The sequence below is a fragment of the Chelonus insularis genome, unplaced genomic scaffold (assembly GCF_013357705.1).
Source record: "Chelonus insularis isolate UGA/USDA-ARS -01 unplaced genomic scaffold, ASM1335770v1 contig_339_pilon, whole genome shotgun sequence".
Taxonomy (NCBI): Eukaryota; Metazoa; Arthropoda; class Insecta; order Hymenoptera; family Braconidae; genus Chelonus; species Chelonus insularis.
The window spans coordinates 474157-500650 of NW_023276505.1; the positions used below are offsets into that span (position 1 = coordinate 474157).

Below are 26494 nucleotides of genomic sequence, written 5' to 3' on the forward strand. Positions count from 1 at the left end.
AACGTCATTGCCCGGGTGAATTTAGGTCAAATGCACTCTGTCTTTTATGTGCAGTGAGCAGGTCAGTCTCTCTGAATCCAATACAACATGATATGTACCATATTATATGTATATATGGATTCATTATTATACATAAGGCTGATTCAATGTTTATTACACATTTGCTACATCAATATTATTTACATTTACAATTTTTAATGTATTTACTTAATTTATTATTTTTCTGAAATTTATTTTGCATGCAACGAACTCGAGAATTTTCGTGTTGTATTAAAAGCTTTAAGATTAATTTATTAATCAAGAAAACGAGAGTCATTTGATGTTCATAAACATGTAGTTTATAAAATTATTAATTGTTGATTAAAAGATGGAGGAAAAAACAAATAGAGGAATTTGTTTATTAATGAAAAAGAATTTATTTAGACAAAAAGAATATATGAATGATAGAACATGGAGTATTGGATGAAATCAGGTAAAATTGATTTGAAAAAATGTTGAAATTAAGTTAAATGTCGTAAAGATTCTGTAAAACAGTATACAAGTCGATAAGCAAATCTCATGAATGGCCGCGTAATGTGAATGAAGCTCCAGTGACCTAGTTCTATGGGCATCGATTTTCAAAGCAATATATTTTTTTCTTTACCAATCTTTTTCGCGCTTATTTTGTTATGTTTCCCTAAGTACAAATATAGAGCCAAATAATTGTTCAAGCGATTCAATTACTTCCCTAAAATCTCTGATCCAAAAATTCAAATACCTATTTTATCATATTCCAGATCCCTACATGGTTTAATAATTGAAAAATTAGTTCACTTCAAAAAAGAATAAAAAAATTGAATGAATTATTTTACAGTGATGTATATTTTAATTTAAATATTCAAAGTACTTAATGCTATTGAAAAAATGTTGAAAAAGTATTTATTAATTGAATGTATTCTATGAATTTCATAATTTTCTTTCAGCGCACCTTTGAAACGTCAGGATGACGTCATGACGTATCGGACAACGAACCTTGTTTTGTAGAGCATCGACCTAAAACCTCAGTTGCCTAGACATTCTATCCTTACGCTGCATGCGCTATTTCATTCCGAAATGTATGTCGAGGACGGTAGATTTTGCTGGGATGATTAAGGGAAAAAATGAAAGCCGATTAAACTACCAAGGACCTTTTTGATCGCTATAAAAGCTTCAAAAATAATAAAACATCATCGAAAAAATTTCAGAATCAACTTTTTTTCAACCCTAAAATAAAATAATTTCCCACAAAAGATCCCATCTCAAATCACCCCTTTAGCATTTTCCAACACTTCTCCAAGGAATTATCAGTTAATGATTAACATCAAAATTAGTCCAATCATTGAATAATGATTAAAACTAAAAATGAAAAGTTATTAACTTTATTATGAACTAAATAGATGTATGCAACGTCATCAAAACGGTGTAAAAGCAGGAAACTTGGAACGAAGGCGCAAGGCCACGTGTATGCGCGGGATAATCAATGCAGTGACGTCATTAGGTTACGGACCAATCAGCTAAAAGCTCCATTCAGCCCGCCAACCTCAGAGTTTTCTTTACAGTAGAAACTCATCATGTTCTGTCAGACTTTGTCCGACTGCAGTTTCGCTTTAACCACTGTATCATATGGTTTGTCGAAGGGGATTGTTGCACTTAATTGGTGAATTATTTTTTATCTGCATCTCAATAGTTAATTTATCATTTTTTCAGTATCTTATTGATGAATGTGTATAGTTGTCAAGCTTTTATTTAATATAAATATTTTATAAAAGCTTCAATTTTTCATCAATTCATCAAACTGATGGCATTTACTTCATTGATAATTTGTGATCATCATTTCAAAGCAAGGTAAGATTCTATTAAAATAATTGTTTCATGTTTTTTTGTTGAGTTCTTGGCACATTATTAGTGATTTTTATTATAGCAAGAGAGAAATTAGGAAACTGTGTCTCTTCCTGAAACGTATAACGTAGTTTGCTCAATGAATGTGGTTTTATTGGTGCGTTTGATGTTGTGAAGGTTGATCTAAAGGTAGATTTGGAGTATCTTTCTTTTGGGGAGGTTTTATTTATTCATTTTAATGATGTTTGGGGATAAATATTCATTTGTTCAGTGTTGAAGGATATTGAAAATTTTCTGTAGACATCTAATTTCAATAGAACAACCACGTGGATACTCCAGTCTAAACACAGCCCACACAATATGCTTGGTAGACGAGAAACCGCCCACGTTTGGAAAAGTTGGGTGATTTTTTTTTGCATCATGTAGAGGTAGGGTCTGTCATGATTTTGTTTGTAAATAATTATTCCAACTGAAATTAACAAAATGGTTCAAAAATATATTTTAAAACTGCATACAGTTTCACAGTGATACTAAAGTTGCTTTTTATTAAAATAAGTTTTAATTCTTATAAGATTATTTTTCTGAAGTAGTATTTGTCATATTATTAATTAATTAACAAATAAATTTTAACAAGAAATTTGATTAAAGACAAAATTTCTGATGGAAAATAATTTTTCAAAACTATAAAAATAATAAATTAAACTTAGTTAATTAAATTGTTTTCTGGGGAGCATAAATTTTGGTTGAAGGAAGTGAGGATAAATGTAGGGAAATAATAAGTTCTGTATTACATAGCTGAGTTGTGTAATAAGTGATGTCTTACCATGAAGAAATATTGAAATAAATGTTACGATTAAGAATCAAATATATTTTATGAGCATTTTTCACCACTGTTCTTTTCATGAATAGAATGGTCTTGTTGCGCGTTTGACCATTCAAGATGACGTCATTAGAAAATGGAAGAATAAAACGCGGTAACTTACGTCATTCATAAAATATACAAGTGAACATCTTGATTACTTTGATTTTAAAATTAGTCTTAATTTAAAAAATATGTTAAAGCTCAAATTAAAAAATAAATTGATACATAAATTATATTGAAAAAAAAAACTTCAACATTTGATCAAGAACAAGTAGAAAAAATATCATTGTTAACTTTGTTGGTCAAAAATTGTAATTAATTAAGTCTCAGTAGAGTAAATTGACATTCAGAAAACTTTGACGTAGTTTGGTTCAACGTTTCTTCCTGGGACAAATACATGCATGTATGAATGTAGGAAAAAAAAATTTCCAATAGTAATTTATTGAATATTACAGTGTTATATGCATGTTTATATCATAACAAATTTGCCTGATGATTTTTATAAAATTAGTGGTAACTGATGATTACAGTAGTATTTTGTTGCTAAGCAACTTACCTGGGTCAATGAAGAGTATGCTCATGGCGCGAAACTGGGTCGACCTTTGATGTACCCGCCATTGATTCTTTTTCCTCTCACATCAATACGTACTTGTTAATGTTCGTCTGAGTATTTTCTATAAAAATACATTCACAGTGTCCTCTAAAATTAATTGAGAGTGCATGGAAGTATAAAACAAACTTAAACAACCACATCGTTACCACTGTTTATTTAAATCTTTTTTCAGCATTTTTTATTCAACTTCCTTGAATCATCTTCCTTTTTTATATATTCAAACATCACCAACCATCAACTTGTAATTTAATTTTTTTAATATTCTATCTATTTTTTCTACTATGTTATTCCAAAATAATTTTTTTGACTTGACCTAATTAAATATTTTTTATTTAATAACAATTTTTTTAATTTTATTTTACTACATCCAAATTGTCTTAAAATAATTCTTAATGAATCTACTGCTTTAATTGATAAAATTAGAAATTGAACTAAAGCTCAAATTTTCAAAGATGAATGAAAAAAATTGTTTTAAAAAAGAGAACTTTTGAGTTACGATTAAGAATTACCAATAAACGAGGATATTTTAAATCAAAATTTGAAGAAAGTATTAAAAATAATGAGTAATAAAATACACCTATTGCTGATCCAACATGATTTATTTTAAAGGGATTTGGTAAGGATGTGAACTGCTGAAGGTTCATCAGAAGAAGTAGCTTTTACGGCTTCTGATACGATTCAATTTCGGGAATGTCAGGTCGGTAGTTGTATCTACAGTCGAGAAGACAGGAGGGTTTTTATCGTTATCAGATTATTTTTTTATCACAATCGATAATAACAACTATCGATTGGACACTATTGATCCAAAATAAAATAACAACCCTTAAATTAAAAATTCATTCTATTCTCCATCCATTACGAAACAATCTTATTAATTAAAATATGTCATTTATTAATAAATATCTCGTGATAATAATTGTTTCACTATCGGCAAATAACTACCACTTATCTACATAATCATATAAATGATTAATTTTTATTAATTAAATTATTTCAAAATTCATTCTTAATGAATTGTGCTTTGAGAGTACAAGTTTATGACATGCTCCCCTTGTAATGTTTCATTTATTAAATGTATCATAATATCAAATAAAAATGGATTATTTATGATAAAATTTGATCTTTACATATATTACTAATTAATAGTTAAATTATATCTGAATTTAATTAAAAATAAATTGAATGAAACAAAAAAAAAAAATTACATTCATCATATTCTGTTCAATTGATTTGAGTCGTTTGGGTTTTTTTATTTCTTCTGTTTTATACGTTTCATTATTAAAAATGATAAAAAATGACTACAATCAGTTCTGATTAATGTTATTTATTTACATGAATTTTAAATACATGTAATAATCAATGTCAAGATATTATGGTATTGGAAGAAATAAATAAAATCTATATTAGTTTATTTAGAGAATTAATATCTCACACGATTTGAAATAGGCATGAAAAAGTACAAAATATCATAAACAAAGTACGTGGTATGAAATTGCATAAGAAGCCGTTTTAATCTTTGCACAGTAAAATGGATTAATTTCGACCCTTACTGACACTTGGTGGGTTTCATTGTGTACACATAAACACATACATGCATCTATGTATTTCTTTTTCACTTTAGGAAAGAAACTGATAACAAATAATACTGATAAAAAATCAGGTGATGGACTTTTTTCACAGATTTCAAATAGCTTTGTGATAAAAGCAATGAAATAAATATTTGCATTCTTCCATTAACTTCATTTCACCAAAATGATATTTTATAATACAATTCTTAATGCTCTTTGGAAATTATAACAGTGTAAAAATGTTAGTAATTTAACAATAAATGAATAATAACTTTTGTAAAGCTTTCAATGAATTTGGTTGATAATAAAACAAATAATATTTATCATTAAATTTTGATACGAATTATCCTATTTTTAATCGATGAGATTTTATTAAATTAAATATTTAACGAATTAATTAAAAAATCGATATTTATATATATTGTTAAATAATAGTATTGAAAAGAAGTTAAAACATTTTAAAAATATATTTTTTTAAATATGACATTTATATTCAGTGTAGGTGTAAAGAATAAAACACCATACAGCCATATCAGTTTCTACAAAGTCAAATAAACTTATTGTAAGGCTTCTAAAAACTATAATCAAAAGGTTCTATGGAAAAAATATATATTTTGAAACACAAAGAATTTCGATGAAGAAGTTGATGCTAAGTCTAATTCCAGTCTACCATAGTACAGATTTCTCCAACAATTCTCGTAATTTCAATATTAATTATTAAATATTTAATGATTAATGGAAAATATTTCTTTATTAATTAATAAAGTTATTAAGACATTAATGATTGCTTACAAAAGTTAATTAAATGATTGTGTTGAAAAAATATCGTTGAAATAATTTTTAATAAAAAAACAATAACAAAATGGGGATAATTTATAGTACAACACTAAGAGTTGACTTGATACTATGTATTCAAACCCACTTAACAATTGATTTTTATAACAATATAGGCTAAGTAGTATAGCTGTTGATAGTGTTACAGTTATTCATATCTTGAACGTAAAATCAATCAGTTAAAAGAAGGCAATAATCTAGCTCAAATAACTGGTTTTACTTTTCTCACATTAAATTATGAATTAACAACTTAAATATAATTTTACTCTTATTTCCCTATTTATATCAAACAGATTGGAATAAACTATTCTTCCAGAATTAGGTTTGTAAATTATTTTAGCACGTTATACTGTTCTTCATTATAAAAAATAACGTTCGGGGTCGCAGGTAAGAATTTACGATCGATGGTTATTCAATATTTCAAAAGCAACTCAATATGAAGAATAGGATGAATATTTAGTGAAAGATGAAAAAAAAATATTTTTTTTCGATGTTCTGTTACAGGGATCAATTTAATTAAATTAATTCATTAAAAAATTTTAATCATAAACAAATTGAATTTTATTATATATCAATAACTATTTTACTTATCAATTACTTAAATGTTTTTTTTAATCAATTAGATTAACTTTTATTTGATAATCAAAGTTTTTGGTTTAAAATTATCTTTTATGATAAAATAATCAATATTTTGAATCGATTTTGAACTTAAATACTAAATTCTCCTACTGCAGTGATAAGAACTGGACATCCGATTTGGTGTAAATTCGTGCATTCATCAATCAACTTCAAGATGGTGTGGTTGAATGCCGATAAGAAGATCCCAACTCTTGGTCCGACGTAATATATTCTATATCACTTAACTGTCTCCCAAAGTGCCAGTGAATCGTCTGAGACAATCTTAATCGCTGACATCTTTGAATATTTCTCAAGAAATTTGTAATAGGCAAGCCGTCTTATGTTTCTGTCTTATTTCATTGTATAATTACGATATGAAATATGACATAAACTTAAGCTGGTTACCTATAAAAACATCATCTTTAAAGCGACATCAAATACGTTCTACTTGAAGTAACTTGTGGTGTGTATGTAACGTGTAATAATGTAAAACAGAAAATTATTTAAGTTTATTTTAATAATAGTAACTAATATGAAGTGTTTATTAGTATGGTAGATATAAATAATTAACATAGTCGAGTCTGAAATTAAAAAACTAATCGACACAGAAAAAAATATTACGTAAGAATAGAAAACATTAATATGAAGAAGCCGATGTGTAGTACTAAGCTGAATCCAAAAAAGTGTTGTGAAGCTTACTCGGCTAATGTTACTCTTGTTATCAAAAAGAGTTCTTGAATGTCAAGCATCTTTCGTACAATGAGAATTCCATCTTCGACGAAACTCCAAGAAGTAGTACATTATCAGAGAATGACTATCTTATTTTTTTAGCCACAATAATTAATAACAATAAGCTCATTAATTTTATAATTTTATTTATTTATTAAAATTATTTAAAAATTAAGACAATATACTTTTTTCAAGTATATACATGTTTATCTATTGTCATAATTTTTCCAAATGAAACAAATTCTTTTCTATTTTTATTACTCTTTAAAAGTAAGTACATGCTTACAACTATTCTTAAAATTTCACAATGTCAATAAAAATAAAATAATCTTGCTATGTAAATGATCTTTATTTCTAGAAAATTTTATCTGATGACAATTAATATTTAATAGGAATAACAAACGAATCAGTTAATGGGGTGAACTATAAAAGTAAAATAAAAAAAAATATAGGTAAATAATGTATTTTATTAAAAATAGACTTAAGCTAATTTCTTTAAAGAATTAAGGTATTTTTGCAATATATATATAAAAAAATATACATAAAAATTTATATCACATGTCTCCTACTTAATCAGGTACTGCACTGCTTATGCTCAAGGTACACGTGTCTTACATCACAAATATTCTATTGGTCGATAGGCTAACAAGAAGTCATACAATTGGTTGGTAGATCATGTGACCGTGTGTATTCAAGGTATATAAATGGGGAATAAATATAAATTACCAGTAGTTATCGTAAGAATTCTCAATGTTATTTCAGTTTTACAGTTGGTACAATTATTTACAAAGTGTAGTGCGACATTTCACACATCTCCTTATTGAAAATATTTTTAATAATTTAATATAATTCACAAACAACCCTATTAATAAGTTTCAATCGTGAGGTTCATTTATCAACAAAACTAAGAATGTCTTGTGCTAAAATTACGGACAAATATCGGTTTATTTCAAAACAGATATCAGCATTATATGAAATATATTTTTTTTATAACCAATTAATTATCATGTACAGTGTAATGAATGTTTGTTGGTAAATAAAAATTTCAATCATTTGGATTAGAAAAGGAATTGTTAATTTCAAAGATTGATTATGTTGATAAAAAATTCATTGATGCATATAACTTTGAACTGGCTTTACTCGAGTATGATGTACATGATTTTTAAGAATATAAATATAACATAAATCGATTGTAAAGTGTAATTTGATTATTGAAATAGTGTTTAAATGTAGACCCTAATGCAGCTGCTGGCCACTGCACAAGATTAGAAATATGACTCTTGTGCGTGTGACAGCGGCTATGATAGGGTTTCTTATCCACAACGTTAATAATATATGACATTATGCTATTGAAAAATCGTAGTAATAATAAAGTACAGGTATTTATACATTGGATAAATTATTATACTCTGGTGTTTCATTGTTTATTTAAAAATTACATTAATAAATAATGGATTTGTTATTAATTTAGTTCGTTTATTTATTGAGTTTGATTTTTTTTTATTGGGTAGCATTGTTTATATAAATAGATCTATTAAAGTATATCCAAGTTGAAAAATTAAATCCATAGCTGCCCTAGAAACCCTGAAAGAGTTAAGCTAGAAAATTATAAAAAAATCATTTCTATTAGATAATGCTGAAGAATTATTGTTAAAAATACTATTGAAATAAAAAGATTTATTTCCTAACTTATTTTATATCATAAGAATAAATTTATTAAAATATTTATTGACAACAATAATTAGCTTTCATAGTGATATATTTTTAAATTTATTTAAAAAAATTATTTTATTTCATGTTGTTCATTTCCGTTATATCATGTTGTATTTTATGGAATTTTAAATATAAAACTATGATATTATATTGTAATAATATTGTATTTTAAAGGAAAATACACAAATATCTCTTTCTTCAAGACTAAAATAACTCTTTTTGAATACTAGTGAAAATATTGTAATCAATGATCTTTTGTTTTGAATGATTAATGTGAGCTCTACAATGGTGACTGTGTTACATTTGTAATAAATATTATACTCAGTTTATGATAAATTCTTTATTTAGCAGTTTATGTATAAGGCAAGTCTTATAAGAGCAATGTAGTAGTAAAAAATATAATTAATTAATTTATTGTGACTAAGGCTAATGTTTGTATACAGTTGTGTGAAAAAGATTTGAAAAACTATAGAGAGATTTTTTTTATATAGTGGTAATAAACAATTTTATGTACATCTAAACATTTTGGAATCAATAAATGTATTACTATTCCCTATATATATATATATATATATATATAATTATATTTGTTTTTTATAAAATGATTATAAAATTATTGAAAATCTTAATCATAAAAATATTTTATATTTTTCTTATAGAGATTCTTCTATGGAACTTTCGGATGTATCCTGTCGAGATACGAGTTTCTCATGGCTCCAGGATTCCCAAGCTATCGAGAGTTTGGTCTTCATTTGCTTGGTCAACGGTGGGATAATGTTTCGTGGAATCAAAAAATTAGAGAGGTTGAATAAATCCAAGAAAACTTTGTATCGATCACTAAAATAATTATTGATTAATAGCAATAAAACTTTTATTCTGATAATATTGTAACCATAGAATTTTAATTACCTCAATGTTGATTTCAAGTATTGATATCCTGATGAGCCACCAGTACCAAATTGTTGGGATCCAATCATTCTTTGGACCATAATGACATGATTATCTTCAAAAACAATTTCTTTTATTTTTTTTTGTACCGTTCTATTTTTATAGATAATTTATTATGACTTACATCTCCATTTGGTAATTAAAGAATCAATATCCATGAGTGCAGTTAGTATCTGATGTGGTTGACTGAATCTTGGTTCATCACGATAAAGAGTTATCATAATGGCACCTCGAAGAGCATCATGACAAAACTGTCTTTCACCACGAGCGACAAGAGCATCATGTAGAGATTTATTAAATATTGTTTCGAACATAGATTTTTTTGCAGATATATTAGCAGACATATAATTTCGTACTGTTTCTTCAGTTTGATTCTGAAATTTCAATCAATATTTAGTGATTTCATTTTTATGCCATAAAAAGATCAAGAACATGATTCTTTTTTTTGCTTACTTGACAAAAATATTAGAATGTTTTTAATTATTATTGATGAATTATACCTGAGCTATAATTTCTTGTTTAGCTATCATTTGCTCGACAGCTGACTGATATTTTCCCCAAAAATCAAATTCACCTTGTTCAAGTCCAGGAGTTCTAGATAACCAATTCTGGACCAAATGGCATAAACTTGGCTCCGTTTCTGATTTTTGGATAGCTTCTATAGCTGCTGGATCATTTCCAAATATTTTTGTGTAAGACTGATTATACCTAGAACGATGCTCCTGTTTTACTCCAAGTTTATTTTCCAGCAAGCGGAATTGAAGTGATTGAAAGCCAGATGCTGGAGATAAGTAATCTCGAAATTCCATGAAATCTAATGGTGTCATAGTTTCTAAAATTGTTACCTGATCCACAAGTAGCTGTAACAAAAATATATTTGGAACCAATTTCAGTGACATGATTTTTCATTCAATGAAGAAAAAAAAAGTATATCAAAATTATTACTATCTTATTTATGTTTCTAATTTACTTTTAATCGGTAGAAAAATCTAGCTTTTGATGTTTGTTAAAAGATAAATTGATAAAATATGATAAATAATTATTAACATGTGATAGCAATCATTCACTACTTCATTCACAAATACAGAAATTTCCTCAAGTTGATTGAACTTGTTTTTTATCCTCATCTTATCTCTGCGGTATTATGAATGTTGTCTTTAAGAGTATTACCTTACTAAATCAGGACATGTTTTCAACCATATATATTGTATAGCATTTCATTCATATCAATTTACTTTCTCCCTGATCTTACATGTTGATAATTTTACTACCTTGATAAATATAATTTACCTTGTATTACAATATATGAGTAAAAATCATGAAAAAACTCTATTGAGTAACTGAGTTTAAATAATAATGAAATGTAAAAGAAACAAGAAGATAGAAAGGTTTCACAAGTACTTCAATTAGATTATGACCCACGCTTGGAAAAAAAATTCTTCGATTATTTCTTTAATCCTTTCTGTCTAACTAATTTGTCAATAAGAATTCTTCTAGGGTTTTGAGGTAACAATAATTATTTAACTCAAATATTATACGTACTTTAAGGATCAAGACAATGCGATTAAGTCTTTTTAAAATCTCTAGAGTCTGAGTCTCATCCATTCGTTGATATTTTTCAGCTTTTATCTTCTCGTCATTGTACGAATCATAATATATATGTGTAGCTGTGGTTTTTCCATTCAATAAATCTCTGACAGAATCCAGTTCATAGATAATTTGTTTAAACCAAAGTTCATAGGCTATTTGATAAAATAAGTTTATTAGTTGACCAAGAAGATTAATTTTGTTAATTATATTTTAGCATATTAATTATTTTAATTTAAAATAAACCTTGGTGAGTGATGATAAATAAATGCTCATCGTGAATTTCTTTGTTTTGGGTTGAACTAAGAAGACGTTGAGCTGATAGTATTTTATCAAGACAAAGATATTCACCGTACCAAAGCCCGACGTTCAAATCCTCGATTGATTTATCTTCATTTTGGTTCATCCCTTCGTACCTGTAATAATGTAGATTAATTAACTATTGCTCAACTTAATATCGTAATATTGAGAAAACAAATAATTCATACAATAATTTAAATCAATACAAATGCTCTATATTTCTTTAGAAAAAAATGTATAAACAATACACCACATCATGTCTTTCGTAATATATTTTTTAAATGTTTATATAAATTGCAGATAAATTCCACTGTTGTATTTTTTTATATCTTTTTTATCAATTAATAATAAAAAACACGTTTTTTTATTAAATATGTTATGAAATAAATATAAACGATGCAGTATAAAGTTTTTTTTTTATATTTATTTAATTCGAAAAAACAAATTAATTCTAAAAAATTATTTTATCTGTTATTAAGAATGAATTTTGTTTAAAACAAAGATTAAATGTAGATAGAAAAAATTCATGAAAGTGTCAAAATGATTTTAAATTCAATATTTCTTACAAAATTCAAATTAAATGAGAATGTAATTGAAATAATATTTGAGTACACTATTTATTACTAAACATTGTCAATAGTTTATCGAAAGTAATTTACTTACACGTTCCCCAAAGGACAAGCCATGCTCTCAAAAATAAATAATTCAAATGGAATATATAGCCGATCAAATCCACTCAGACTTGCGTATCTTCATATAATGTTAAACAAAACAAGAATCAATATCTTGCTTCAGTAAATTTAATTAGAAGTGTTACAATTTAATGAGGTTATCAAATATAATGTATAAAAAATCATTTGCGTAGAGATGATTTAATTCTATAGTAGAATAAACGAATGTCTTAAAGATAGAGAAACACGTCGTGATATTAACTACATCAGGAAGCTAAACTCAAGCTTATCTGTATGTAATTTCTATCGAGGGACTGTGGGTTTCAAATTCATAACTTCTGCGCATGTTATTTCGCGCGAGGAGTTTATATGCGCGTGCATTTATATAGAACATTTATTTACATCTAATTTTTATATTTATTTACATCCCTTCTACTTTCCTTCATTCATAAAAAGTTCAAGAACATAATACTTCATAAATCAAAAATTAATATTAAATAAATTTTTCTTAGCTAATAAATGATGATCTGATGATCGAACTGTTTTTTTTAATTTTACTTAATCATGATGCACGATTTTTACATCATCTGAAAAAATGATAACGTGATCTATTAATTATGTTTTTCAAATGAATGATGCAATTGGAAATACTCAAAGTATCAATAATAATATAAAAATTAATAGAAATAAACAATTTCTTGCTATTTAGATAGTTTAATTACTTTTTTAAGTATATGTATTTTTTTATTATTCATTCATTCAAAAAATATAAGAGTTTAATAAACGAGACAGAGTCAAATTGAAAAATTGTTTATTTATTTTGTAATTATCCTCATCATTAGCTGCTAATTAAATTTCATCATCATCACAAAATCAATGTACATACCAGGTAATACTTATACAATTGTTTTTATCCGATTTACAAGAACATAGATTTTCCATCTTCACATACATTTTCTACTCGATAATAACCTGTAATTAATGTAGACATTGCAAATATAGCCTTCGATAATTTCCGTAAATAGCTGACCAGTAACGCAAAGATCTGCTGATCCATCAGTCATAAGTTTAATACCTGTCGAATTTTATTATTTTCAAAAATAAATATTTTAGATTTTAATACAAGAAGAAAAAAACATAATTAGTAAGTGATTGTTTAATTTAATGATCCAATGAATTTTGTTTATTGAACTTTCTATTATTTTCAAGAAAGTGGATAGATTGAAATGAAACAAAATATCTTGATATAAAACTATTTATGCTTGTGATAGTCTACGTACTTACGTAAATGAGATAAGTCCTTGAAATGTGCATTGCGTGTTGTATTCTCTCATAAAATTAACGTCTCTAATAACATCTGCTTTCAAATATTAGTTAAAATTCAAGTTGAATTAGAGTCATTTGTACCAATGAGTAGTCATTGTAAATCAAAATGGAATTTATGCATTTTTATTTGAGAGACATTCTGTAATACATAATGCAAAGACTCGAATTTATGAAGATCATTCAACAGTTATGTATGAACTGTGTTTGTAGCACAGTAAAATTTTTTTTTAAGATTCATGCAAAAGATTAAGTCAATATTTTTTCAATTTAAATTATCAACTAAATAAATAGTCAATTAGAAAAATTTAATTTGAGTTATTATTATCATTATTGTAATTATTGAATTTATAAATACTTCGTAGTATTTAATGAATTTTATTCTAGTGTTTTGTTTTTATCTGTGTAAAAAATCAGATGACAGTGATAATGTGAGAACAACTTTCTGAAGTGCATTTTCCTGTGAATTAAATTACGTATAATTACGTGAATAAAAGTATTGTAATAGAGCTCACATGAAAGTACATTCTCATCTATGTATTGTTTTACGGTTGGATTTGCAATAAAAAAATAGTTTCATTCATCAATGCCTGCAAGTGAATTGATTGTATTGAACGTCACGTTTTTTTTAAATTAAAACTTTTAAAAATGGGGTGCAGTCAAATTTTTTTGCTCTTATGGAAAAACTGTTTAATTCGAAGTCGTCATCGAGTAAGTAGCATTTTATTTTACTTTTTTTTTTAATAAGATTGCCAGTAAAGTTTAAATAATAATTTAGTAAGAAAGAAAAAACTTTTATGAATGATAAGTGGTTTTTTGTAAGAGTAAGAAAAATAATTATTTTAGATGATCCTTGCTTTTATCATCCTTTGGCCAATAATTATTTTCATGCTCTTATATACTCTTCGAGATAAAGTAGCTCCTGAGTATCACCCAACATGCCAATTTCGAGCAAGACTTATGCCTCATGATGGACTTTTGCCATTCGTTCAATCTTATCTTTGTAATGTAGGCAATCCTTGTGAATCACTTGATCAATATGAAGAATTCCCTTTATTTTCGAAAACAAGGTAAACTTAGTTACTTTTAAAGCCCACCTTATTACTTGTAATTATCAATTATTATCTTAAAATAATATTACAGACTCAGTCAACCCATAAAAGAATTCCAGAGAATTTTAGAAAATAAAACAATCACTGAAGCTATCAATGTTCTTCCTCAAAGTGTTTATTTTTTAAAATCAATGACAGAAATTCTAACACAGCCAAACATTAAAACCATTTTCATTGACGGTATTAAACTTGGTGATATATTAAACGATCATGAGGAAGTTAAAGCTCTGTTAAAAAACCAATTGTCTAATGGGGATGAAAATTTAATGAATACTTTACTTCGTACTCCCATTAACTTACTATACATCATGAATATGTTAAGTTCTTCATCTGGTGTAGATAAAATAATTTGCTCTCCAGAAATGTTGGGCCAATATTTGACTGTGTCTAAAGAACAAGACCTTTCTGTTATTTCTCAAACATTGTGTAACTTGAATCAGGACAAAGTTCCATCAATGATAGAACAGTTAGCAAAGTATTTTAATTTTGATAGATTTCTTCAAATTATCCAGAATGTGATGACGAAGTTTCAAAATTATAGTTTGAGTGAAGATGTTTCTAAAACGATTAAAAATATTTTGGAATTAGATATGATGAAGCAGTTTATACCTGGATATTTAAAGATGCAACGGTGGTTGCCTGAAATAATGTCACTGTTAATTCATAAAAAAAACTTAGATATATCTTTGTAAGTACTTGAATGTTTTTTTAAAATATGTTTTCGAGTCAAATCTAGATGAATTAATAAATTTATATTTTCCAGTATAAATAAATCAGTTGAAAAAATGGATCCACTTTTTGTTGATGATCCAAACTGGTACATTGCACGCCATGGGCTCTATAAACTCAGCTCTCTTATAGAACTTTTAAAAAATAAAATGGAAGAAGATAAATTCATCTGCCCTAAAGACACAAATTGTACAAGCTCCAAAGAACAAACCAATTCTACTGAGATGTTTGATTTAATTAAAGAAATTTATCAAGATATTATTGATTTAGCATCTAGATTACCATATGATCAATTTAATCAGAACGGATCAGATTCTAAAACTTCAGTCTCTACCTCAAAAGCCACTGATCCATTATCTTATATTACGGCTATTTTTTCTAAATTTGCTCGATTAATAGGCTATGCAGTTACAATGCAACAAGAAGTATCAGAGCGTTTTGTTAATATTTTAGAAAAGCATAATAATACTATTACTAAAATTATAAAAAGTCAAAAACCAAATTTTTACAAATTAGTTATTGACTCATTCTCTGATTTAAGTTTTATAGAAAATTTAATAGAAACTTTCGACAAAGATGAACCTGCAAATGCACTCTGTGATCATAAAGTCTTTCAAAGAATATTCACAAAGTCGAATTATTCTGAGAATGAATTAAATAATATTCACCAATTTCTGTGTCAAGATGAAATCAAAAACCTTATTAACGACATATACAATCTTTTTGAGTTTGAAAACTTTCGAAAAGTTGTTGAAAGCATTTTATCAACATTTATTAACATTGTTTTATCGAAACCTGAGCCATCAGTAGATGATGGTGAAGCTTCACCTGATTTGGATATAGGAAAGTTAAGTAATCCACCAGGACAAAATTTTTTGAATTTTACCAAACTCAATCTGCCTGAGGAATGGACTCGAGTAATTAAAGATACTGTACTTGAAGGGAAAAAAATAATTTTAGGATATTATTTGAGTATTGTGAAATCTATTGGGGTTCATAGCATATCATATCTTGTAATGAGACCACATCTTGAAAATATAGATAAAGTTGCTGGTTTAATTTTAGAAGATTTACAAAAAGATTCAGAAATTTTGATAAAACAATTAAAGACTCACAAAGTTCAACTTATAGAAACATTTTATTTAACAATAAGTGATATAGATAGAATTTTAGATATACTGGAATATAACAATCTTTATAACTCTTATTGTCAAGTAGAAAATCCACCTGAACTTATTCAGTATCCCTCAGGCTCAAATGTTACTCTGTTAAAAGATATAATCTGTAGATTTATGGAAATTATTGATACTAAATTAAATGTTAATTTAAAGCAAGTTAAATCAGGAACAGTACATGTCAAAAAACCTTTTGATTGGACAGAGTTAAATAAAAAATTTGTTCAACTTTATGAATATTTTTATATTTTATCTGATGATAGTGATGTTGATGTAGCACGTTTAGAAGAACTGCAGGCAATTTTTAAATCAAGTTGGTCAGAAAATTTAACACTTTCTACTGCTTGGGAAATAAGGTTTGTATGAGAAATCATTTTGATTGAATAATTTTTTATGAATTATAATCAATATTCATTCGTTTTTATATTTTTACAGCATTGGATTATTATGTAAAGTCTTCAACTTAGCTGAGAGCCCTTTATTCAACGTACAATCGAAACCAGAATGGCAATATGTTCAGGCTTTAGCTGAATTATTTAGTACAATATTCAATACTGCCGAGAAGATATTGAATACTATTTTAGATAGAAATAATATTATCTTATCCCATACTGAGGCAAGTGATGTAACTCAGACTCAGATCCTTTTTGATTCTAAATCTCATAATACTACTGTTGGAATTCAAAATATATTTACAGTTGATGAAGTCGCAACTGATGATCTCAAAATAGAAAAGAATGGAACTTGTTTTTATAAACCATCATTACAAAAAATTATTCAGCCATCATCTACTGTTAATTTAGAAAGTTATCGAAAAATATGGAAAAAGCTACCATTCTTCATGGAAGTTTATAAAATCTTTCAAGATGGAACAGCTGAACAAATTTATAACTTCAACTGGACATCCGGATACTCTCATTTTCGAAGATTAGTCAAAAAAATAATTCTTGTATCAAATTCATCAACGGAACTATTCGCGGTTGAGAAAAAAATTGATTACAACTTAAATAATGTGATATTAAATATTAAAACTATTTTAGATAAAAAAATGTTCGAATCTAAAGAAGCTAAAAAATTATTAAAAAATATTCAACAAAATTTAAATATCACATATATTGCTAGTAATTATGATGATTTCAAAAATAATTTGAATGAATCAAGAACCTTCGTGCTTATTTGGGAGCCATTGAAAAATATTTTAAGTGAAGAAATTGTTAACAAAATTCAGAGTAATTTTCCAAATATTATGTTATATTTTAATTTAGCATTAGAAGATCGAACTAATGTTGATAGGAAAGATTGTAAAGAATTATTTGATTTTATGACTGTTTTTAATCCAGTCAAAATCCAGGATGAGACAAAATATTATAAAAAAATGATCTATGATTCATCAGCTGTGAGATTGCATGTAGGAAGTTCAGATTACTATTCAACAAATGAAAACTATGGAAACTTACTTTCGTTATATTTTGTTTGGATCAAAAATATATTAGATGAATTATCAACTATCTTGGAAGAAGGTAGCAAACTAATTAATATTGCAAGTAAAGCGGATTTTCAAGATGTATCAAGTTTTCTAGCAAACTCTGATCTTGTGGATGAATTATTGAATATTATTAAAAATAAATCAGTGGATAAATTTTTCACAGGCTTTAAAAAAATATTTAATCACACGGAATTTCTCTTTGATAGTCATCAAATTAAACAAGGCCTTGACCAAATAGTAGATACCCTTCAGTCAATGGAAATCTTCGAAAATCTTCGTCTTCTTGATCTCAAAATTACAATCTCTGAAATGTTTAACGACTGGCAAACTTTAGAAAAAATTTTAATTGATGATTTAAATATTCCAAGTCAGACAGTAGCTATATTAGGTCATACAAAAGTGAATATTTTTATAGCAATTTTAAAACAAGGAGCAGCAGTTGGAATGAAGAATAGTGTTTGTGCTGAAAATAATTCAGAAACCATTCTAAACTTCAATGCTCTAGAAACTGATGCTCATGAACTTATTTCAATTTTTTGTTCTCTTAATTCTTCTGCTATCCAAAATATTATGATGATATTTATTCAGCACTTAAAATTCGATTACATATTCCAGAATCTGATGAATGTAAACGTTGGTACCATTCTTAAAAATGCTAACTTGACCAAACAAGACAGTGAATTAATTTTTGATAAAATTGGAGTCAATGCTAAGCTTCTGATGCTGTTCAAAGATAAAATGTCATCAGGAATCAACCTAAATATTCCTTCGGAAAATACAAACAACTCCAAGATATCTATTGAAAATTTCCTTGAATCTGCCAATGAAATGATGTGTGGAAAACAATCAAGATCTGATAGTGGACAAATAACTCGTATTATAAGTTCTATAAAAGAAACTGAAATAACATTTGATCCGATAGAATTGGAATCACTACCAACAGATTTTTGTCGAGATCTGTATAAAAGTGTTGTAAAAATGAATGCTGGAAAAATTATTTGGTCATATGTAAAACCACTGATTAGAGGAAAAATTCTTTATGCTCCTGATTCTATTTTGAATGGAGAAATTATGAAACTTGCGAATAAAACTTTTAATGAAATTGAAACCTTTGAAAATTTATTGATAAGTTTTGAAAAAACTCTTGTAGCTATTTCTAGATTAGCTGATGTAAAAGATAATCTGAAGGAACTTCAAGAAATCTTAAATACAGAAATTATGAAAAAAATAATAAAATCTATGACCAAAGGCGATGCTTCAGACAATCCATTTACATTTGATTTCAGCGATGTCAGTCTGGATTTTAAACAAATTGAACAATTTGCAGAAATTATAAAAACTATGAATAATTTCATGGAATGTATCTTAAGTAACAGGATGATTGGATTTAAGAGCGAAGAAGAATTAGAAATCGAGGCTAGACAATTAATAAATTCTCATGAATTTTTAGCTGGTGTTATTTTCTCAGAAAATAATTCTTCAGGTTTGTTATCTAAAAGAAGTTTACTAGATAATATTAATTATAAAATTCGTATGGATGTGGATTATGTTCCTTCAACAAAAAGGTTGAAGAATCAATTTTGGATCCCTGGTCCAGAAGATTCTTTTATTGAAAATCTCAAGTATCTTCATGGTTTTGTTCAACTCCAAGACTCCATTGATCGAGCAATAATAGAAATAAAAACAGGAAAGAGCGTAAATTGGAAGACTGTAACTCAACAAATGCCTTATCCTTGTTGGAAATATTCCTCATTTCAGTCGACCCTCTACGAATCACAAGGACTAGTAGTATGCTTTTTCTTCACTTTGATGATATGCATTGGATCAGCAGTGCATTTTTCTGTCTGGGAGCGAGAATCACAAAATGAAATAATAATGAATGTAATGGGCTTGAATTATCGCAATAATATTATTGCATGGTTCATTACAACATTTGTTGAATTATTAATTGTCTGTGGAACTATTTTGATTATTCTTGTTTTTGGAAAAATTCTTCCTCATTCAGATCCAACTTTATTATTTGCACTGCTCATAGATTATACTTTTTCACTAATTACATTTTGTTACATGATTTCAACTATGTTTAGTTCAGCAAGTTTAGCAGCTGTAACAACTATTGTTATGTTTTTATTGACCTATATGCCATATGTTATTGTTATTGCAATGGAAAGTAACTTGGGACTTGGATATAATCTTATGCTTGTAAGTATCTAAGAAAATAAAAAAAAAAGTATTTTATTAATAAGTATTCAAACAATTTTCTTTCAGTGTTTAAGTATGTCTACCAGTTTCTCTTATGGATGTCTCTATGCTGCTAGACGAGAAGTACAAGGTGAAGGTCTTCAATGGAATTATATTTGGGATGATTCAAATTTTGGTAATCAGATGTCATTAGGTATAATCATGATAATTATATTTTTGGATGCTATTTTATATGCTATCATAGGATATTTCATCACAAAACATAGAAATTCAGGTAAAAATGTTGATTTTTGAAGTTAAATTCATTTACTATAATGTTTCATTTAATTAATACCGTTTTATACGTCTTCAAATGCAGATAAAAAACAACAAAACAATAATATTATTGTAACTAAACAAGAAATGGGTGTACGGTTTGAATCAGTTAGGAAAGTTTATCAAATTGAAGATGGAGAACGTGTAGCTATTGACGATTTTACAGTTAATCTTCGCAAAGGAGAAATAACGAGCCTTCTTGGCAGAAATGGCGCAGGAAAAACTACGATTATGTAAGATATTTTTATTATTATTATTGATATAAATGAGTATTAAATATTAATAACAATTTTAGTAAAATTCTAACTGGCATCATAACTCCAACTTGTGGTCGAATTTATTTGAATGGAAATGAAGATAAAAAACCAAATATTGGTGTTTGTCCACAAGATAATGTACTTATTGATGTGCTAACTCCTCGAGAGCATATGGTGTTTTATGCCAAATTAAAAAATATAATGAGCAATCGAGAAATAGAAAGACATGTTGATGCGCTCTTGACAACACTAGAACTCGGCAAGAAACAAAATGAACCAGTGTCCAGATTATCGGGTGGAACTAAAAGGCGTTTATGTGTTTCATTGGCTTTTTTATGTTCTCCTCAGCTAGTAATTCTTGATGAACCATGTGCTGGAGTGGACCCTACATCTCGAAGACAAATATGGAATTTAATTGAACGATATAAAGCTCACACGACTATTCTTTTATCTACACACCATCTAGATGAAGCTGAAATGTTGAGTGATACGATAATAATATTAAACCAAGGAAAAATTCTCTACACTGGATCACCACTTTATTTAAAAACAATGTACGGTCGTGGTTATTGGATAAATATTACTTTTCCATCGAACGAACCTAGAGAAATTGATATGAGGTGTACAAAAAAAATTCAATTTCTTTTAGAAAATATAGTTTCCAATGCAACATTTGATAGTACTTTAGATTCCATTGTAATAAATCTCCCTTTTCGAGAAATACATGGAGGTTTAAATGACATTGTTGGTGTTTTAAAAATTCTAGAAAAGAATAAAGGACATCTAGGTTTTTCACATCTTATTTTAAAATGTGATACACTAGATTCTATTTTCTTACATCTTTGTAAAAAAGATGAAATGATTACACCAGCATCAGAAGAAAATACAAACACTTCTAGCTATAGTAAATCTAAAAATATTGATTTATATTTCAGTAGAAAAAAAATTCTTTCGAATGAATTATTTATGAATCCTTCACCTATTAAACAAGTTAAAGCTCTATTGAAAAAAAGAATATGGCATTTTGTGAATGATTGGCGAGCACCTACTGCTACTTTGATTTTACCAACAATTTTAGTTGCTATTGCTATGGGATTTTCGTTAATTCGACCTCCATCTGGTGATGAACCTTCATTGAAACTTGAACCACAGTTATATAATAATCAACCAGTTTATTTTTATAGTGTTGACAATGGTACAGATTTATTTTGTGATAGTATTTCTTCGCATCTGATAGAACGTTTTGGTGATAAATATAGAGACCCACTTAAAGTATTTGATAATGTAAGTATATTAACTAATAACATTTGCCGATAATTATGACACGATTAATTATCATATTTTTATTCTTATGACTCGGTACTTTATGGAGATAAATCCTACTATGCTGTTAATTCTTATCAAAAATATTGCTCAGTAGACTCTTTTAAAATTGTAACGATTCAGCAATAATAATTAAACATTTACTAAGTTGAATTTCTAGTTTAATAACATCTAGAAGTATTAAAAAAACTACTGTAACTAAATATTGTATATTATTATTTCCAAATTCGTAGCAAAACTCATTCAGTTTTGTGCCATCTACGAGTTAAGAATAGCATCATTTTGCTAAACTCTCGATGGTAAAGCACAGTAGATACCTTACATTTTAGAAGCTGGTACTCTATGTGAATTAATAATAAATCGTATAATTAATTGTATCCCTATTATTACAATCAATTTACAATGGGTAAATAAGTAATATATTTAAAAGATAACATTGCTGCATGGAATTTAATTGAATAATATGATGAAATCAATGAAAATTATTGACTCAGTCAAAGACATCACGTGTTGGTTGATAACGCAAAATATGTTTATCACAAAACATTGGAGAAAAATCTGCTAGATGGTACTATCAGACTCTTGATATGCATTTTTAAAAAATTTATTATCTTTGAAAAGAGTTTTAATTAATTACTCCATGTATAAAGCTAATTGAGTTATTTGCATGGAAAAAAATCAATAAACAAGTAATAATGCGAGTGATGATTGCTCATTTAAATTATTAATATTCTTTATTATTAGACACATAAAAAATTTATTTTTAATTTACATTTATATTTGTAGAATACTCAGACTTGTAAATGCATAGAAGGTCAACAAATTTGCTCAAAAACTAAAAGAGACCTAGGTCTTCTACAAGTATCACCAGGTCGTCCAACATTAGATTGGATTATTTCAACATCTCAAGAGTATATTGAAAACAGGTAAATTAAAAAGATTTTTTTTTTCATTTTATATATATTAATTTAACGATTTTGTGAAATTCTACCTAGATATGGCGGCTGGACCCTTTCTCACAAAGAAGACAATCCATTATTTGTTATTTGGTTCAATAACAAAGGCCATCACTCTTTGCCAGCATACTTAAACGCTCTTAACAATGCCATCAGTAGAGCTTTAGGAATTTCTACAAACTTGAATGCTTCAAATCATCCGTTAAAGTTATCAAGTGAACAATTGAACCGAACAACTATGTAAGTATTAGAACAAACTCATCCAAAATAAAAATTCAACATTTACTAGATCTGTATCACTTGAAAAAAATATCAATGGTATGAAATTTTCTTGATAAGGATCATCCACGCTTTCATACTTATATTTCCAGATTGCAGCACGTTGCAGATGTTGGAATAGCTCTAGTACTTTTGATTGCTTTCAACTTAGTTGCTGCTCAAGGAGCTAAAGAGCTTGTTCGTGAGAGATTGTCTGAAGAAAAGTGTATTTTATATCTAGCAGGGGTTCATCCAATAACTTACTGGACGATGGCTCTAATCTGGGATATGATAGTAATACACTACCCAAATAAATCCTTCTGTTCTAATTAAAACTCGAATTAGGATTTATCTTGATTCATAGAATACCTATATTAATGAAAGCTAACTATACATACACATATTTTTTCAGATGTTTGCATTATCTATAGCTTTAGCCGTAGGAGTTTTTAAAATATTTGGAATACCAGCATACACTGAAAGAGATAATCTTCCAGGGCTATGCTTACTTCTGGTATTATTTTCGTTAGTAAAATATTTATCATTTTTATTCTTTATTTTCAAGTTATTTTGCAGTTAATTACTGATTATTCAAGATAAATATTATTAAAAATATTTTTTTTCATAGTTGGGCGTCAATACCTTTTACTCATTTATTTGAAAAAATGTTTAACAATTCAAGTCTTCCTAACATGGTATTATTTTGTTTCAATACATTTATCGGAGTTGTATGTCTTGCATCGATTCTTGTGTTGGATATTGTAGGAACTAGTGAAACAACTAAAAATATTCGGAAATTGCTTCACAATGTTTGGCTCATACTTCCACAATATGCCTTAGGTGATGCATTGATTGAAATTTCAACGAATCATATTAAAGCAGACTTGCTCCAAAAGTTCAATATGAATACTTATAAATCACCCCTTGGTTGGGAGCTTGTTGGACAACATTATACATGTTTATTCATTGTTGGTTTTGTCTTCCATTTTATCAATGCTTTAATTGAATACAATAAATTGATTTATTGCAGAAAACAAAAGTGAGCCAAATTATTGATAAAAAGAATAAATCTTGTTTCAAAATATTTTCATTAATAAAAATTTCTTTTTCAGAAATTATTATCAAAATGATAGTAATGATATTGATCATGACGTTCTAAAAGAAAGAATTCGTGTCGAGAATCCGTCTAATACAGACGTTTTAAAAACAGTAAATCTCACGAAAGAATTTAAAACTATGAATGGAACAATTACAGCTGTACGAAATTTGAACATTAGTATTCCAGCAGGAACTTGTTTTGGTCTACTAGGCATTAATGGAGCAGGAAAAAGTACAATCTTCAAATTACTCACTACAGAATTACTTCCTACATTCGGAAAAATAATGTTCAACAATCAAGAAATTGGTATGCGTCCACCTCCTAAAAGCCAAATGAGCTATTGCCCGCAAGCTGATGCTCTGGATAGTTTTCTAAGTCCACATCAGTGCTTAACCATTCATGGCGAAGTATGTGGATTTAATAGAGTATCAGAAGTGGTAGAAATGATGTTGCACACTTTTGATTTGCAACAATATGCTCATCAGCGAGTATCAAGTCTTAGTGGTGGAAATAAACGAAAGTTGTGTGTAGCTATAAGTGTAATGGCTCCTGCTTCTGTGATATTAATGGATGAGCCAACTAGTGGAATGGATCCCGCATCAAAAGAACTAATAGCTTATATAATTCGACAGCTAATTAAAACAAAAAAAGTTGTTGTTTTATCATCGCACAGTGTTTTAGAGTTGGAAAAACTTTGTGATAGAGTAGGGATACTTGCCAATTCCAGCTTACGGTGTATAGGAACAGTACAGCATCTGAAACACAAGTACGTATTTTTATGATTAATGTTTATTCTACAAAAAAAAAATAATTATTGGACTATGAGAAATTTTTTTTTAGGTTTGGAGAAAGTTATATAGTTTTTCTACGATTTAATCGATCAGTTTCTCTGGAAGAATTAAATGATGCCATATTACGGAATTTAAATAATGCTAGAATCTTGTCTAGACAATCTATAACTGCTCAATTAATATTAAATAAACATACGGAAAAGTTGAGTACAACTTTTTTGAAAGTAAAGAAACTTGCTATGGAGTTAGACGCAGTAGACTATACATTAACTCAAACTTCATTAGATCAGGTAAAACATTTTATTACGATCATAACTTTTGAGTTATAAATTCCATTAAATACAAAAAAAATACATAAGATAATTTTTATTCCGAAGAATATGAAATTTAACGATAGTTCATTAATTAGATACTAGTATTATAATTGTATTTCTTATCTTATAAATAATGGCTATTTTCAGATGCTTTCAAATTTCAAGGATGCAACAGACGATAACTTTTTATTTCTTAATTCAAGTAAAAATTCAACGATAAATAACTCTTATCTGACGAACAGTATGCATATGAATACATTGCATTAAAAAATAAAGATCTGGACAAATTCAATTAACTATTACTATAAAACTAAATTATTTTTCTACTTGTTAGAAGAAAGTTCAGTATCTTGTTAAAAAGTTTTAGTTTTCAATAAAAGTACATAATAATACAAACATCCGGAAAATTCCATTTATCCATTATTTATTTTTTCATTTTGTTTTGAAGTTGATTTAAAATACAAATCATACAGAAAGTCACATACGTGTTTAGCTTTTATTCATTACAATCCTATTATATAGTAATATAAATATATACTGTTAGGATTTTCATTCATATTGTCATAAAAATTTTTTGAATAATTATTAGAGAAATATCAAAATAGTTTTAATTATTCTTTATTTAATTGAAACAATACTTAATTTTCCTCGCTCTTAAACTTTTATTCAACATTTCACAGCTAAATTAGATAATTTAATATCCTAAATGTAGAACAAAAAAGTACTTGAAGTAATTCTTACGCTCATATTAATATTACTTTGTTCATGAAATTAAAGTAAACTCTATTTTTACTATCATTTATACCATTCTTATTATTAATGATTATTTTTACTTATAAACAACTAATTTATAC

At 27.3% G+C, this 26494-nt stretch overlaps 2 protein-coding genes across 2 annotated transcripts; one reads left to right on the forward strand and one right to left on the reverse strand.

The window, feature by feature from the left end:
* Positions 1–9419: 9419 nt before the first annotated feature.
* vermilion (Tryptophan 2,3-dioxygenase vermilion) lies at positions 9420–12636 on the reverse strand. Its single transcript, XM_035082207.1, has 7 exons — positions 12293–12636; positions 11576–11745; positions 11285–11484; positions 10243–10602; positions 9867–10116; positions 9704–9797; positions 9420–9631 (listed from the first exon to the last, which is right to left on the reverse strand). Exons 1-7 carry the CDS (start codon positions 12313–12315, stop codon positions 9448–9450), a joined length of 1281 nt encoding a protein of 426 aa, XP_034938098.1. The 5' UTR covers positions 12316–12636; the 3' UTR covers positions 9420–9447.
* Positions 12637–13990: 1354 nt separating this feature from the next.
* ldd (lipid droplet defective) lies at positions 13991–26052 on the forward strand. Its single transcript, XM_035082209.1, has 16 exons — positions 13991–14334; positions 14470–14693; positions 14767–15423; positions 15499–16995; positions 17075–20327; positions 20394–20601; positions 20686–20875; positions 20938–22183; positions 23009–23148; positions 23218–23418; positions 23550–23730; positions 23849–23961; positions 24065–24475; positions 24549–25301; positions 25376–25616; positions 25788–26052. Exons 1-16 carry the CDS (start codon positions 14272–14274, stop codon positions 25905–25907), a joined length of 9498 nt encoding a protein of 3165 aa, XP_034938100.1. The 5' UTR covers positions 13991–14271; the 3' UTR covers positions 25908–26052.
* Positions 26053–26494: the final 442 nt, after the last annotated feature.